This window comes from Salarias fasciatus, chromosome 5, assembly GCF_902148845.1.
Source record: "Salarias fasciatus chromosome 5, fSalaFa1.1, whole genome shotgun sequence".
Taxonomy (NCBI): domain Eukaryota; kingdom Metazoa; phylum Chordata; class Actinopteri; order Blenniiformes; family Blenniidae; genus Salarias; species Salarias fasciatus.
In genome coordinates, this window is record NC_043749.1 from 6,295,694 (window position 1) to 6,312,686 (window position 16,993).

A 16,993-nucleotide genomic window follows, 5' to 3' on the forward strand; every position below is an offset into this window, starting at 1 on the left:
TGAGGAGGACAGACAGGTAAAATAGTGACATAATAACCTTTAAAATTAAACGTTAAAGTTTTTCCTTGTTGTGATGCAAAAATTAATGATTTCTTTACAATTTTCGCAATTTCCTTCATCATTTCGTACAGTTACCTAATCGTTCATGACATTCTGCTGGCAGAGCAGGAAAGCAGTGGTTGAGCTCTCGGGATCCTCCATCGTGGTCCTCGTGGGGCCACTTGTCCTCCTCGGTGAATCCACGCAGCGCCGCCCGTCCTGCTCCTTTAAGGCTGCAGCTTCAGCCGCTTGAGAAATAGGACTTTACCGAAAAGTGGGTGGTGCTTCAACAAGCACTGACAGCCACTGGCCATGTGAACACAACTTACGGGACTTCAGATCACCGGGAAACTGAGATCACCAGAGGCGAGTTTACAGTCAGCAGTCCCGCCGTCTCTCTATTTTTAATTTCATTTTTCCTTTTCATTCTGATCCACTGGATACTTCACATCTACAGACCGGTACAGCTGATTGATCACTTTAAGCAGTATATCTACTGATCAGGGTCCGTGTTTGAAGCAGATCTTTGTGAAGACAAGGTGAGGGTGGTGTGTGGAGCCCCCTGCAGAGGAGTCCGGGACGAGCGGACGCGTCCTGAGCCTTCTCTCTCTCTCTCTCTCTCTCTCCGCTTTGCGCATTTACCGGAGGGAGCGCAGCGGGAGTATTTCAGCCACACACTCCCCCGAGCTCAACCAGGAACATGCTACAGAATGGAAACGGGAAGGAGAAACCTCTGCAAGCTCCCAAGGCTGTGGAGGAGGAGACGGACTCCCCGGCCGTCCACCCCAGACAGCCGCAGGACGCGCCGCCGGCCGCGGACCCCGGCGGCACGCACTTCCCCATGCCCGTTCACCCCAAGCTGGAGATAAAGCGCAATGCAGTGACGGACGATTATAAGATCTCCTCTCAGGTCCTGGGCCTGGGGATCAATGGGAAAGTCCTGGAGTGCTTCAGTAAGAAGACCGGACAGAAGTGCGCTTTGAAGGTACAAAAGTCGTCTGATATTTAATATGTGTTGGAGGACATTGACCCCGCACAGCTTTTCACACTCTCTTATTCAGAACATGATTTATTGGAAGTTTTTACACCCAGATTTTGTACAATCTAAAGTAAAATAATCACAAATACATGTGTAACATGGAGATTATAACCATAGTGAATCAACTGGACCAGTTCAGGATAAAGGGTACCATTTGTATTAACACTTACCCCAGAACGTGCTCAATGTCATATTTGTGTGTTTTCTTCCTTAATGTGTTTGGAATGGGTGGTTCTTTAACACTTCTTATCTTGTTCACACATGCAGACAGCAATTATGAGATTAAACTCGTGAAAAGTGACAAAAACACAACTTTGTGAAAACCCTGGTCATGTTGAAATGGTTACTGATCACTCTGTAGCGGGTGGGTGTCTCTGACCGCCCATGTGCCTGCTGCTGCTGGCATTAAAGCACTGGTATGTGCTGGACTCCACACAGCTCACATGTGCAACATGTGGATTTGATCACACTTCTGTTTTTTTGAAGTCCAGGTGGTTCAGAGGCATCAGAAGTCTCGGGGCATGCGGGCACCCATGTGCCGTCCGGTGTCACACAGCCTCATAGAGTCACATGGACGTCGATGATGGCACCTCACCGGAGGGACAAGTGGAAATTTGGGCACACGTTCACACAAGCGGAGGCGCACACGCGCACGGATTGTCAGACTGTCACCTGTCTCCGCAGCGCCGCGCACCCAGAGAGATTTACAGGCTTACAGTAATCCATGTGGATCTGAGCTGTCAAAGCAGGCAGCAGTGTCACACACACGCAGCTGAAGACCCGGGCTGTGGGACGGAAAAGCAGACAGAAGATAAGACGGAGATAAAGTACAGTAGGAAATACAAAAAGCATGAGGCCAGAAGTCGCAAGATGCTCGACAGTGAGAGAGAGAGAGAGCGGAAAACAATTACTGCTGAAAAAGAAAATGTCAGCATCGAGACCGATGAGAGAAATCTGCTCAGACTGCTGGGAAAATGAAATCAGAGATGAATTTTGGCTCCAGAATCGATAAGAGAACTGAAGCAGTGAGCTGGACACACGAAGCCTCTGCCATACTCTGGATCGAGGGTTCATGTGGTAGTTTGACGGATTTCAGCTTCCTTATGGGAAGCCCTGTCTCTGATCAGCGTGGCACAAACCCTGGGAGAAACACCGTGAAGCCCCCACATTGAGCTTTTGACCCCACTCACTGAAGATCCCATTGAAAGGCTTTCCAGAGAGAGGAGAAGCTTTTTCTTGTTTTGGTCAATGCGGTTCTTTCTCTGACATGCGGTGATTTGCTTGAGAAATGAATTAACGTGACAGATTTTTGATCAGTGAGCACTTTCACGTAATTTACAACATTCCCAAGGCAACCGTAAAGCCCCCAGTCATGATATGAAGTGGCTGATGTGCAGCGGGGCGATAAGGGTTGAGCAGCTCACTGGGTTTTTAATTAAGTATTGCAGTGAGCGCTGAACTTAATGGATGGTGATAGGTTTATTCTGCTTTACAGCGGAGCTGGAGGGGAGCCATACCTTTACCATAATTGAGTTACAGTCATCAAGGTCTGTCGACTCGGCAGCAGAGAGAGAGAGAGCCGTGTTGTTCAGAAGGCTTCTTAATGGCTGCTGCCATAATATCCCTCACAATCCAAACTTCTAGCTTGTGATTGTTCAATTCCATGACCTGATCTAATTTTAGTGAGTGGAAACCTGTAGAAACTGCAGGTTTGCTTCCACTCTGGTGGGGATTTTTTGTAAACCTCAGGACTGATTGATTCCTGTTCAGCGTCTTTGTACAATATTCACCTTCTTGTCCATTCTCAGTGGATGTGGAGCTCTGTGGTTTCTCTTCTGCCGCAGCACTTACGTTTCCTTTTTTAATAGAATTGATCCAGACATTTGGTTTGAATAAGACGTCCAGAGTTGGAGCTTTTATCCTCATTAAGCGCTGGAGTTCAGAGCATTTGACATGATTAAGAAGAGAGATGTCTCTGGTCTTGTTGTAGCTCCTTTCTGATGCTGTTCGAACCCAGACAGGCTTTATGCTTTTATTGCCTTGTTTGGACTTTAATCACAAGGTTTGCTGTGAGCTACACTGCCGCGTGCTTAAGTCTCAGAGAAGGTTTTCTTGCTTATGTATAAAACTTGTGTAATAATGGAAGTGTTTAGTGAGTGACGAATATATCCCTGTTTTTACATCACCATTACATTTCTATTAATATTAATATCATTATTATCAAAAAGCTTTAGCCTTGTTAAGATGTTTGACTAACAGTCTGACGTACAGTCTCCTCAGTCATGTCATCGTGTTTCTGACATTAACATTTAACATAGAGATCTTTCTAAATCCACGGTGTATCCATGTTTACCAGTTTGCTGTATGCTGCTTTCTGAACCACTTTACTGGAGACTTTATGAGCTGTACTTTATTGGACCAGGCTGTAAAGATAAAGCGCCGTTTTATGAAGCGACATAGACCAGCACTCTCGTATCAACTAATACTTAATTGAGTGTAAACATATTGCAGCGGTTCAAGTGTGCGTGTGTGTTGAATGAGGATCCTGTTAGAAATGTGTGTGTGTGTGTCACTGTGCTGTAAGCTGCTCGTGACACAGTTGTACTGAGTAAGTAAGTGCCGGGATGCGGTTGATTGGTTTACGAGTCTCTCGTTGTAAGAAGTCCGTCCAAAGATTAGCAAAAGTCCGTCTGAAGCTGAACTCTCTTTGCCTGCTCCGGCTGTGTGTTCTAGATCCACACAGTCCTGTTTTATTAGTCTGATTAACTCTGGCTCGCTGCAGGAAATTAAGGGCAAAGCTGGCCACAAAACGTCCGCTCTGATTGAAGCCATAAAGCTATAAATGACGAAGCAGAAACAGGCCTTCCTGCTGCCTTGCTCCGACGCAGGTTCAGCTGTTGAGGTTTGAACAGCAGCCGGGTGCTGGAAGATCAGACACGTTAAGTCACCGGAAACATTCAGCTTCTGCTTTCTTTCAATGTCCCCTGCTCTGAAGTTTTCACTTCCTCTTCAGGTTTAGCAACCGAAAACACAACGTTACACTTCGGAGCCGCTGCTTCTCTCTTTTGGAGTTTCCAAGAAACTTCACTTTCACCCTCTGAAGGAGTCTCAATGTTGAAAGATTGTTTTTGGTTTTTTCACATTGTGGCAATTTTTTTAGACGACCTGAAGCTCAACACATGCATCACTGTGTGTGTGTGTGTGTGTGTGTGTGTGTGTGTGTGTGTGTGTGTTTTCTGTTTTCTACGACAGGCTCGCTCTGTCACTGGCCTTGTGGACACCAGGAGATCCACTCTATTACTGTCACATCCAAAAATACACGGTGACTGTCCGCTATGTCAGAATCTGGTTTGTGTGTGTGTGTGTGTGTGTGTGTGTGTGTGTGTGTGTGTGTGTGTGTGTGTGTGTGTGTGTGTGTGTGTGTTAGAGAGACGCATCTGTCACGTGGCCCGGCTGTCTTAAAAATCACACGTGTGTCCTCAGGTTACAGGTTGAAGGGCAGATTGAAGATTTGCCATTCAGACATACAACAACTTATTTGTAGAGCACAATCGCTGATAAATCTTTCTAATACGAAAACTAACCTGTTATCTAGGTATTAGTTATTGCTCGAATAAGAATTGTTTCTGTTTTTACATGCTGACACAAGCGTATTTCTAGAATGTGGAAATCAGGAGGCAGAAATCCATCCAGCTGCATTTTCAATGGAAACCCGAGTCATTACTAAACTACTGTAAATGTGTTGTGCTGTAACTCACCCCGCCTCCCCGTCGTCCTCAGATCCTGTACGACAGCCCCAAAGCCCGGAGGGAGGTGGAGCTGCACTGGCGCGTGTCCGCGGGACCCTACATCGTCCGCATTCTGAGCCTGTATGAAAACATGCATCAGGGGAAGAAGTGCCTGCTCATCGTCATGGAGTGGTAGGATTCACGTTTCGTCGCCTCGCCGCCTCCACCCCGACCGGGTAGCGTCTCTGGAAAGCAGCCGTCTGAGTTTCACCGTCTCAGATTTGGTGAAATTCAGCGGTCTCCACCGTCTTAACATATCTCTTTTAATGTAGACAACGTTCTTTTGAAGATCCTTTATCGCACTAAAAAGCAGACGGTACACAGAGGTCATGATGGTGACTCACTCTTTTTAATGTCAGCTTGGGGACTGGGAACGCAGCTCACACAGCTTACAGTCATTACAGATTCCCTCGGTTCACAGCTCTGAGCAGGAGCAGTACTTTTAAAAAGATTTATGTAACTCGCTATTGTGACAAACCTTTTATGAGAAAAATGTCACCAGAAGAAAGGAGCTTACTCCTGTTTTCACCATTCATTTACTTTTTTTGAGAGACTTGCCCACGTTTGACTGTGACCACAATTCAAATGGAAATATTTGTTTTTTTCCAATACATATTGGTGAAGCCCATGTAGTTTCCTAAAAAAAAACAAAAACATGATTGGGGGAAAGTTTCAATGTGAATTTGTATTTCCTCATTTTTACAGCATTGTCATGTTTACAGAAGATGGAAACAGAACCCAGAAGATTGTTTATGTGTAACTTCCTGCCGGCGTATATCAGCATATGTCACTTTGCTGATCCATTAAAATTCTTGTCGTCGGGTCTGGAACTGATCTCGGTTCTCAGCGGTGTTAAAACAGGGTCCGACCTGGAAAGGTCATCGGGTCAAGATAGGAGAGACACATTCAGATCTCCAAACAGTTTGGAACCACTAGTTACACCAACACTCGTGTTTTTGACTGCAGGAGGGAGGACGAGTCTCCAACACACAGGGAGAACATTCAAACTCCTCAAGTGGTTCAGATCGTTGAGCTGAACTGCTCCCCACTGAGAACACTCTGTGAAGCAGCAGGTTGTGTTGTGGAATGATTTCTCACTTATGTCTTATGTTACGTTCGTGTGTGTGTGTGTGTGTGTGTGTGTGTGTGTGTGGGGAGGTGACATCAGTGCTTTGTAGCCCTGAGGGCAGTCGGTTCATTCAAGCTAAAGGTCAGTGCGAAGACGTGACGCTGCCCGGAGACAGGCATGAAGACATGAGCGCCATGTGTCACGGCAGAGTGGACATAATAATAACTCCGACGACAGCGCGAAACACTACGAGTGGCACACACACTCACACACAGACACACGTGTTCCTGAGCTGGAACATTTTATCACTCTTCTTCGCCAATTTAATGAAAAAAAAATGATGAAGAGTCCGTGAAAAAGACAGAAAAAGTGAAACAAGCCTGTTTTTCCTTTGTGACAGATTCCAATCCACACCTTTATTGACACAGTGGGTGTTTGTGTTGTACCATCTGAAGTGACCTTGTACGCGCGTGTGTGTGTGTGTGTGAGAGATTCTCTGTTTCCTTTGTGTGAACCAGGGTCAGAAGAGGACGGCAGGCAGTCATTCAGCTCTCAGTCATGCTCACACTTCTCTCCCCGCTATCGTTTTATCAGTGACTCACACGGCGCTCGCTCCGAACCGAAGCACTTCCACTCTGCGCCCGGCGCGCTTCTTCTGACGAACAGGGAGGGAAATTTTCTGGCACTGGCGATTGCGACGTGTTACGTCGTTACGAAAGTGACGAGTGGGAAGCGCCGCCGTCTGACTCAAAACGGCGATCGCTGTTTCTGAATCTCTGATTTGAGAGATATTGACGGAGCGTGTGAGAGCCGCTGCAGCTCACATACGACCCAGTCTGACCTCACTGGAGGTTTTACTGCTCTGTGCTTTTCTAGTAGCTGTCAGTTTATCATGAATTTTGGTTTCCTATGTAGATCATGGCACAGTTCATGCTTCCTTTAGTGGTTATTTTGTGTTCGTGTGAACTCTTTCCTCTCTCAGCTCTACCGATGCTTGGTCCACTGCTCAGTGTCTCTTGTGGGGAGAATTATGCTGATGTATTTACAGAGTAGCCTATATTTCAGTAGCTGTTATTCATGACATGAAATCTCAAAAATCTCAGGATTCATAAGCACCCGAAATATGTTCATGTTTAAATCTCGTCCGTGTCGGTTGGGCGCCACCCTGGATAGCTTTGCCATTGTGTTTCATATAAACGTGCACAGACATTTTTACACTGCGTCCGAACTTGTGTGTTTGTGCAGTATGGAGGGAGGAGAGCTGTTCAACAGGATCCAAGCCAGAGGAGACCAGGCGTTCACTGAAAAAGGTGAGCACTGATGGAGGATAGCAGCTCAGGCTCCTTCCTGTCGTTGAGGAAATATGAAGACCTGTTATTGTAACATATTGTAAATGTTTCTGGTTTGAGAGACCGTCTGGTTCTGTTTCCTCCCAGAGGCGTCAGAGATCATGAGGGACATTGGCACGGCCATCGAGTTTCTCCACAAGATCGACATCGCGCACAGAGACATCAAGGTAACGCCGAGACGAGGCCAGCAGCCGCGTCGCGAGCGCCGCGGCGGGCTCAGGTCGGCGAAGCGCGTTTTGATCTCTCCGCTCCGACTTCCTCTGCAGCCAGAGAACCTGCTGTACACCACCAAAGACAGAAACGCAGTCCTCAAACTGACAGACTTCGGCTTTGCTAAGGAGACGACACTACACAACCCCCTGCAGACCCCCTGCTATACGCCGTACTATGTGGGTAGGTCCCTCTTCCACGTGGATCATGTGTTTGAAGCACAACTCCTGGATTCCAACAAGATTAACAGATGTTTTCAAAGGAAGAAAGCCTTTGTGGTTGAGTCATTTTTTCTTGAGCCGCCTAATCTCCATTTGTACATTGTCTTGTGTGTGTGTGTGTGTTACTGTTGATAAGCTCCTGAGGTTTTGGGTCCGGAGAAGTATGACAAGTCATGTGACATGTGGTCTCTGGGCGTCATCATGTACATCCTGTGAGTACCGGCTGGGTGGACGCCACACCAACATCCTCTCAGATGTTTTTCTTCCTTTAGCCGTCGTCTCTGTGAACGGTGTGTAAAGGGGAACGGTGTGTGTCCTCGCAGGCTGTGTGGCTTTCCTCCGTTCTACTCCAACACGGGCCAGGCCATCTCTCCAGGGATGAAGAGGAGGATCAGGATGGGCCAATATGAATTTCCCAATCCAGAGTGGGCAGAGGTGTCGCAGGAAGGTGAGGATGTGGTTCATTTCAAACCGATAAGCGATCTTCAGATTAAGTTTGCTTCTGCAATAGCGTCTATAGCCCTGATCAGTAACCCCCCTCCCCCGGCTGGAAATAAGATTAAATAAAAAAACCCCACTTGATTCACTGCGTCCCCTCAGATGACTGTACTGCGTCGAGGAGGCAGCGATAGTGATCAGGGATTTCACCATGAACCATCTCTGCAGTATAAAACATATGTGCTCTAAAAATATCATGGCATGTAACGCTTCGACGCCCGGGCTGTCAAACATAAGGCCCGTGGTCCAAAACCGGCCTTCAACAGGCTCCAATCCAGCCCGCAAAACCACCAAGCAAATTGTAAAGATTCCAAAGAAAACACTGATTTTTTTTCTTTCAACAATTTCTTTGGAGACAACACACATACCAAATATTGTCTATTTTAAAATTTCTACCTTTAAAAATAAATCCACACACCTCTCACAAGTCGGTGCAGATTGGCTTTTAAAACAGAACTCAAGAGCAGCAAAACCTCAAAAAACCTGAATGAAAAACACTTTTCTGGTTCCACTTTCCATTCTTCTGATGTTTGTATTTTCTTTAACTTCCTGTATTTTAAACAAGAATCTGCTCTTTTTTTCTGCGTAGATTCTCAAAATAGATTTTATTACCTCAGTTTCGATGTTCGTTAAGTTTGTGAGATTCTTTTTTTAATTTTTACGTTGTGCTGTGTGTCTTCTATAGAACCTGTTTTCAGTCTAGATCAGGGGTGTTAAATTTATTCTACTTCAGGAGCCTCATGCAGTGCAGTTTGTTCTCAATACTTCAGTTGGATTCATTCTGCATTTTTCATTATAAAAGAGAATACTTATTATTTGATCTCAAGTCACCATTCGACCATTGGAAATGAGCATTATAAAACCTGAAATTTGGATTAGAACTGCAAATTCAAAAATTAATTTGAGACAAATGTGTATTATAACTTGCAGTGGATTTTTATTTTGTTGTTTACATCTTTAAACACGTGAATCATTTGGTCACATGAAGCTGGAACTAAAAAAATAGTCAAATATAGAAACTAGGGATGCACGATATTGGATTTTTGCCGGTATCCGATATGCCGATATATCGAAACCCCCTTTTGGCAGATACCGATACTGATACCGATAATCACAAGGCTTTTTTTTTTCACTGTAAAGAAAACTAAGTCTCTCCTGTACTGGAATGTACATGTTACTCTTATTGTGAAAGTCTTATTTGCTTAAGAAACACACATAAAACAAGACAAAAACATTTGATTTTACCATAAATAAGAAATGTATTATTTTTTCAAACTCAAGACATTCCGTGTTGAAATACAGAAAAATAATTTCTTTAGATCACATGAACTTTACAATGCACATTTAAACATAACCAAGTTGCATTTGACTATAGAGCTACTGCAACGGCCTGGTGACAGACACAGAGCTCTGCAGTGCAAGTAAATGAAGTGCTACATTTTATTTAAGGAGCTTTTTCCGATGGAAAACAATAATAATCCTAACTGAACAGCCGACTTGAAGGGTGCTTCCCTGAAGTAATACTAACAAAGTGCTTTAACAAAAAACAAGCAGTGCAAAAATGTTAGCTCGCTAGCTCAGACCTAAAATGCCAGTCCGTTTCAGTATAAGGAATGAGGATAAAGAACAAAACCATTTCAGTTAAAAATGTTTTTTTTGGCGCACTATGGATGTCACTGCGCACGCCCAATTACTACGTCACCTTATCGGCTGTGAATATCGGCAAAGATTTTCGTATCTGCAGATACCGATAAACGTGTTTTTATTGCCGATATCGCTGATACCGATATCGTGCATCCCTAATAGAAACACATTTCTCCACCATTGAAATGTTTTCTGTCCACCAATTAAACTTTGAAAAATGACCATCCTTTCTATATTCAGTACAATTTGTTGCAAAGTAACATCCGCCTGTCTGCTACACCTGCTGAAGGCAGCTGAGGCATCGAGGGATCTGGATGTGAACTGAGCCGACTCTGAGTGAGACACAGGAACGAGTTTCCATCACATAAACACAGAGACGGAGAACCACACACCCCTATGGAAAGTTCAGACTCATCACTTCTGATCCAGCACACATGTCCTGAGGGTAGGGTGGGGGTCGGGGGGGCTGGAGTACCTGTGTAACAAACATACAGGTGGGGGAAGATGCAAACTCCACTGAGAAACAGAAAAGCTAACTACTAAGCCACTATTACAATTTACACCTTTATAGCTTTCTCGTATTTGAAGGGAGAGTGTGTGTGCTTGAGATGTTTGACACCATTTAAAGTAAAATAAAGCTGATACTACTGGTGCTGATATGATATACAGACAGTTCCTTTTGTTTCTTATCTCTCATTGTTAATATTTCACATTTTTTGACAAATAGCCTCGGGGCTACTTTCTGAGTTTAGATTTTCTCTGCCTTGAACGCGCCTCTGTCATGTTCCCACCAGCCAACAGAAGGTTACCGGACTGAGTGAAGGACGTTGCCTCCAGTATGTGGATTATGTCAGTGTTTTACACTAAAGGCCAAATAGATTTGATGTAAAAGTTAAATCAATTTAGTCTTCATCCAGAGTTAAATGTTCAGTTTATTTTTCGTATACAGAAATGTTTAAATAATTCGGTAACACTTTATTTGAAGCCCCCCTGTATAACACATTATGAGTACATTTATAAAGTATTATAATGCCATCATAGCATGTATAGTATCCTATGCTGTATAGTGGGTTATAAAGCATTGTGATCATTTATGAGTATTTATAACTACTTATAATGTCTTATACCGGATGCTTCAAGTAAAGTGTTACCAATAAATCTACTTCAGCTTCTGCTCCTGAACATGCTTCCATATTTCTAGTTGAGGAACTGATAGAGGCGATGACAAGGTTTTAGGAACACAATGTTAATTTTACAAAACTTCCTCATTGCAAATACTGAGAAAAAGATTTGTCTGTGAAAATTTGTTTTATTGCATGAAAAATATAAAATATTGAACATTTTTGTTGCTCTGACTTTAAATATTTAGCTTTATTAGGTGAGTCTCTCACACACACACACACACATTCACCCAGAAACCCTCAGTGAAGGAATAGCTAGAAATATCACATCTTGTTGATTTTTCTTGTTTGTTTGTTTATATGTCTAGTTTAGTGACGTAAATAAACCACGATGCCAACTGTCATGTGTTTGATGCTGAACTCGCCACACATCCCTGCTCTCATGCAGACATGTGACTTTCAGCTGCTTTGCAATTATTGGGCTTCTTTTGAGAAACTGGAACTGGTGGAAGCTTTTATCTTTTTGGCTGAAAATCCTTCAACTGTAGACCTATACATGCAGTCTATTATATAGCTTTCAGTAAATTTCTGGGTCCGATCATCTTTATTAACTCACCTTAAATGAATGTTTCCTTCATGCTGGATTACTCTGGGAAGAAGTTCTCTTAGTAAAATCAGCAGCAGCTGATGTTGTCTAAACTCCGTCAAGATATCTCAGAAGACAGTTAGCTGGTGTGACATGACAGTATATGACTCCCTCCCTGCCATAAATCTATTTTTCCACTCGCTCCTCTCTCACATAAACCTATTTCTTGTCTAAGTAGGCCAGTCCGCCCCCGAAACCACAGAAGCTTCTTCAGTCTGGTTCCTGTTAATGTGGTTTACTGTCTGTCCCCCCAGCAAAAGACCTGATCCACCAGCTCCTCAAGACCGACCCCAACGAGAGGATGACCATCACCCAGTTCATGAACCACCCCTGGATCAATGTCAGTATCTGTGTGTGAACGAACACGCCATTGTTGTTTATTTTCACCTGCCTGAGTGTGTGTGTGTGTGTGTGTGTGTGTGTGTGTGTTTGTGCTCTCTGCAGCAGTCCATGGTGGTCCCCTCCACCCCCCTCCACACCACCAGGGTCCTGACTGAAGACAGAGAGATGTGGGAAGACGTGAAGGTGAGAGGCACCACGACACCGCCCCCCTCTGGTCGTCTGTTGGTATTACAGACACAAACGTAATAGACGCAGACTGTGGCCTGAACTTTGATATCTTGTGGGTAGAAAATACAGAAAAGGTACCTTAACAATAATCATTCATGTTGTGTCTACAGTATAGGATGGCTGAGTTGAAAACTCTCAAGCCCTCAAGAGGCTCCGATTCAGCTCCACTCTGCAGCACAACAGAAAAAAGTTAACATTTATAGGTCATTAGGACACTATATTCACCATCCGGACAACTCAAGATAAAACTATACAGTATTTTGACCTTGATCTAAGATGTCTTTGATACTCCTAGCTCAGTCGATCAAGCAGGTCGTCTTCCAATCCTCGTGATTGATCCCTTGTTGGAGCATATTGCATTGCAGCTGTCGTCACAGATACATGAATGGGTGAATAAGACTAACCAGATAAAATGTTTTACTACGTCTGATAAAATCGCCATGTTGTCGTTCAGACCACAGCTTTGAAAAGCTTAAGCACAGCCACAGCTTGAGTGGAAGCGGATCACTTTTATTGATCCTCTGTCTCCTATTATCCTGACATGCGTACTCACATTCATGCCTGCAGATTATTTATCCCATCAACCTGTAACTAATGGTTTTAAACAGAGGGAGGAAACTGCAGTACAGAATACCTACACAACCACAGGGAGAACATGGAAACTTACACAGATCGGCCCCATAATTTGAGGCTAAAGTGCTAACCATGATGCCCCTGACCATGAAATGCCTTGATGTTCCTCTGATGGCCACCAGGGGGAGAAACGATCACAATTACTTCAGGTTAACAGTCAAACCTGAACATGAAGCAGCTGCCACTTTTCTCTGTGCAATAAAAGGAAATAGGCAGATTGTTTGCTCACATGGAGTCAGTGTGGGGTGAACTTCTCTGCTGGGTGGAAATGACCCCTCACACACTTTCAGTGGCTGTGAGCGATGAGTAGAAAGACACGTTCGTTCACAGCAGCTGAATGAAGCGGTGCTGTGAGGAGATAAGGTCTGAAAGGAGCATTCTCTGAAACGATAGGCACACAAAGAACCGTGTGGTTCTGCAGCGGGCCGAGCTGCGTTGTGCAAAAACTTCACAGATTGCACTCTTTAACAAAAAAAAAAAAAAAAAAAAAACAGGACAGAAACTTAGCACACAGGTGCCGTGTTTTACAATGAAGGGTTGAACAGTGAAAAGAGCATTGAACTTTGTGCAACATCAGCCGCTCACAGCCTCAGCTTTACGAAATATCCTTTCCAGCTTTGTTTCCCCTCTGCCGAAGTTAATAAGTGAATGAATAACTCTGTGCAAATGCCAATAAAATATTATTTGACTATATTTCTGGGTACTTTTGTGGGACTAGGAGAGCTGCTCAACTGATGAATGTTCAGTTAACCACGTAGAAAAAGTGTCAATGAACAAAATATGTATTTTGTTATGTTTTTAAGATTTTAAGCACTTGAATTTTTATTTTTTTAAACTGAGGAAATGCCTAAAAATTAAACCAGACTCAACCGTTCTTTTTCTTTGGTCACACGTGATTTAGAAAAGAAGGTCAGCTCGAGTAAGTTGTTAAAAGATTTGGTTCATAGCTTGAGGCTACATGTCAATAATTCAGAAAAAACAAAGGAAAATGTGCTCTGTCCAAACTAATCTTGTAAATTAGGAAACCGTTTTGTAGAAAAAAGATTCTCTGATCTGTGAAGATGTGAAAAGAAAAGAAGACCTCTTCATATTAATTAAACTCAATAAATATTCTGTAGGAATATTTTTTTTAGATTCCAGTGAGATTAAATCACGTTGGTTTACCGTCAGGAATGAGGCTTCATCTGGAAACTCCTGAGTCACTGACTCTCTGCTCGGCCTGATTTTCCTCTCGGTGTCTGTGTCCGGTCCCCACAGGAGGAGATGACCAGTGCCTTGGCCACCATGCGCGTCGACTACGACCAGGTGAAGATCAAGGACCTCGACACGTCCAGCAACCCGCTGCTCAACAAGAGGCGCAAGAAGGCCGCCGCCGGGGGCAAAGGCGGCTCCACGGTCTGCCAGAGCCAGTGAGGCCCGGTCCAGCGCCGCCGGCTCCTCGGGACATGAAGGAAAAGCTCTGGACTCTGACGAGACGGACCTGAAAGGACAATTTAGGAAACAGCAGCGTCACAGCCGGACATTCATAGGACATATCAACACCTGTTTTCTGACAGAAGCCAGCACGTCTGTTCTGTTTTTAACTCTTTTTATGTTTGTATGTACTTTGTAGAGTTGCCCTGTTTGTAAGAGTGTCTGTGTGCAGACATGAAGTATTTGTAGTGACGTATCGTGTATTTGAAGACCTGTTTCGAGGTTGCCTTTTTTTGCAGCTATGCACACGTGTGCAGATCACACACACTGAGCGAGACGGAGGGAAATAAAAAAAAAAAAAAAATCAAACTGTGGACAGACTGTGAAACTAGAACACTGATTATCACCCGTGTTGTCTTAAAACCGTCTTTCTTTAGCTGCCTTCTTTTCGGAATACAAGCAGAGTCGGACACCGGCTGTCTTGTTAATAAAGTGAAACCTCTGTAATGACTCATAATTCAGCCTGAGGGAGAATTTTTTCTTTCATCTGAAGCATGAACAATGAAAAAAAAACGCTCAGTCGCACATGTTTCCAGAGCAGGTGCTTCATGCAAGCGGCTGTGAGGCAACCGCTGTGCTCGGTGCATGGGTTGTGTCACTGTGCTTGAGAAAGTGTGTGTGTGTTTATAGGGGTTGAGAAAAGTGCTTCCAGTAAATAGAGGCTGCAGTTCCTCTGAACAATGAGGCCAGAGAGACAAAACAAAGCTGTTTTTCACACATCTGCTCAGCAGTGCACGGTATAAGAATATTCTAAATTAAACTTCTTTTTGGAATAGTAGTAAATTAAAGATGTGTTTTTCTGTGAGGCTATTATTTTCGAAGCTACGTCGTTCAGGCTTTGTGAGCCAGCTATGAATAGCAGCAGTGGAGTACCGTAGTTATTTGGGACGCAGCCATCGGACTTGGGCTGGAAAAGGTCAGCATTATTATGTTTAGATAACACGGTAAGAACCTTTCCCCCACTTTGATCACATGGATCCTGGAAGCTGATTATATATGCTGCTCGTATGCGGGGTCGGCCATAACCCCAGCATCAGCTGCTCTTTTAGGGAGGAAAATCACAACATTAAACAAGTAAGAAGGTGTTTGTTGTGGAATTTTACTGCATGTTGCAAACATCAGTTCGTCACAGCATGGCACAGATGACAATTATTTTTGTTTTGTTTGCAACAAGTCCAGTCGAGGTGATGTTGACATCAAAGTGTCTCAAACACTTCCTGCAAGATTTACTTGACAAAACCAGCTAATCCTCCTCCAGCACCAGTTTGCAAACCCTGGGCGAGCTCGGCAGTGACATTAAAATAGCATTCCCGCGTCCATCAGTGTTTTGAGGTCAGAGGTCGGCGGTCAGGCTCAGGCTGAGGTCAGCTTTACTCAGCTCTGCTCTTCAGTCGCTGGAATGTGTCATTCATCATTTTTTTTAGGGAGCCGTCAACTGAAACTCCGCTCAAGCTGCAGCATCTGATCAACTCAGCGTCATTTCCTTACAGATAGAACATGAGCGTGAAAGTTGTTTTGATTTTTCTTTTATCGGTTAGATTTTCATTTAACTCCCCTGAAGCTCGCAGATTGTGCGGCAGATTACTGCCACAGCTGTAGGAAGCTGTTCGTTCCTGTAAAAATGAGATCCAGATCAGCACAACAGGGAATCGCCGTCTGCTGAAGGTCTGCGATAAGGATCAGTAACAGGTCTGACCAGAGTCCCGCTCGGACCGCCTGGGGCCTGGGTGTGAAGCGGACGTAGGCGGGCAGTCGTCGGGCGGTGGGGTTGATCGTGGTGGCCTTTAAGGTGGAATGTGGGAAGGTTAGCGGGGAAGAAATGTGACCTTCATCTGTCCCTTGTCCTCTGTGCCGCCGCCGTCCCCTCTCTGGATGCTTTGGTTTCTCTGTTACGGTCAGACATCAACAGGTGAACCTTTCAGAAGCCTCCTCATTCATTTTAATAAACATTTTATCTCTGAGACCGACACATTATTTTCCTGATGTGCAGTCAATTAGTGTTCTCCTGAACAGAGCTGCTGGAGAGAGTATCATCACTGATACAGAAATAGCCTCCAGTCCTCACAGGCAGGTCACATGATGCCTATATTATCTCCAGAGGGTCGCCGTTTGGGCAGCGCAGAGACTGCTAGTGTCTCCACTGGACTGCCAAATGTATAAATACATTTAAAATAAACTATGTTTACGTGTCTCACCGGCTCCATCGGCCTCTCATGACATCTCCATCTCTTCTTTACAAATCTCTGAGGGTAGATTTTTGTGGCTTTTCTTGCGTCTTCCCCACGACCAGTGGAGCAATAGCCAGGAAACTGTTTCAGACTTCTTGAGAATGTTGGTTTGCATTTATGGTTTCTTAATCACACACAGATGACACATTCAGACACTGGAAAACAACATAGAACCTCCTGGTGTCCAAGAAAATGGGTGCACAATCCTGTCAATTTACATTTGTAAGACGGATATGGAAAAGCATGAGTTCTGGTGATTGTTGTATAATGGTTATTATCAATTCTTGGTGATTTCATTTCTTTTTAAGTGAGTAATCCTGTAATATTTTAGACTGGAGTGAAATTCTTTCATAATTTAATGAAAAAAAAAATCTGTTCATTGAGTGAAACAGTTTCAGGGAAAACCTCAAAGCCCTTCCTGCTGTGTGCTGGTAGTCAGCTGATTTAAGTGTTGTGAAATTTACA

At 44.1% G+C, this 16,993-nt stretch overlaps 1 protein-coding gene across 2 annotated transcripts; it reads left to right on the forward strand.

The window, feature by feature from the left end:
* Window positions 1-351: 351 nt before the first annotated feature.
* Window positions 352-14,757, forward strand: mapkapk3 (MAPK activated protein kinase 3). Of its 2 annotated transcripts, XM_030091151.1 has the most exons (12): window positions 980-1,024; window positions 1,565-2,005; window positions 4,331-4,400; window positions 4,859-4,998; window positions 7,181-7,245; window positions 7,372-7,451; window positions 7,551-7,677; window positions 7,852-7,927; window positions 8,039-8,163; window positions 11,879-11,964; window positions 12,069-12,149; window positions 14,085-14,757. In XM_030091151.1, exons 2-12 carry the CDS (start codon window positions 1,929-1,931, stop codon window positions 14,238-14,240), a joined length of 1,083 nt encoding a protein of 360 aa, XP_029947011.1. In that variant the 5' UTR covers window positions 980-1,024; window positions 1,565-1,928; the 3' UTR covers window positions 14,241-14,757. The 2 variants fall into 2 exon arrangements, with proteins under 2 accessions (XP_029947010.1, XP_029947011.1); XM_030091150.1 differs by lacking the exons at window positions 1,565-2,005; window positions 4,331-4,400 and having other exon boundaries at window positions 352-1,024.
* The last annotated feature ends 2,236 nt before the right edge of the window (window positions 14,758-16,993 follow it).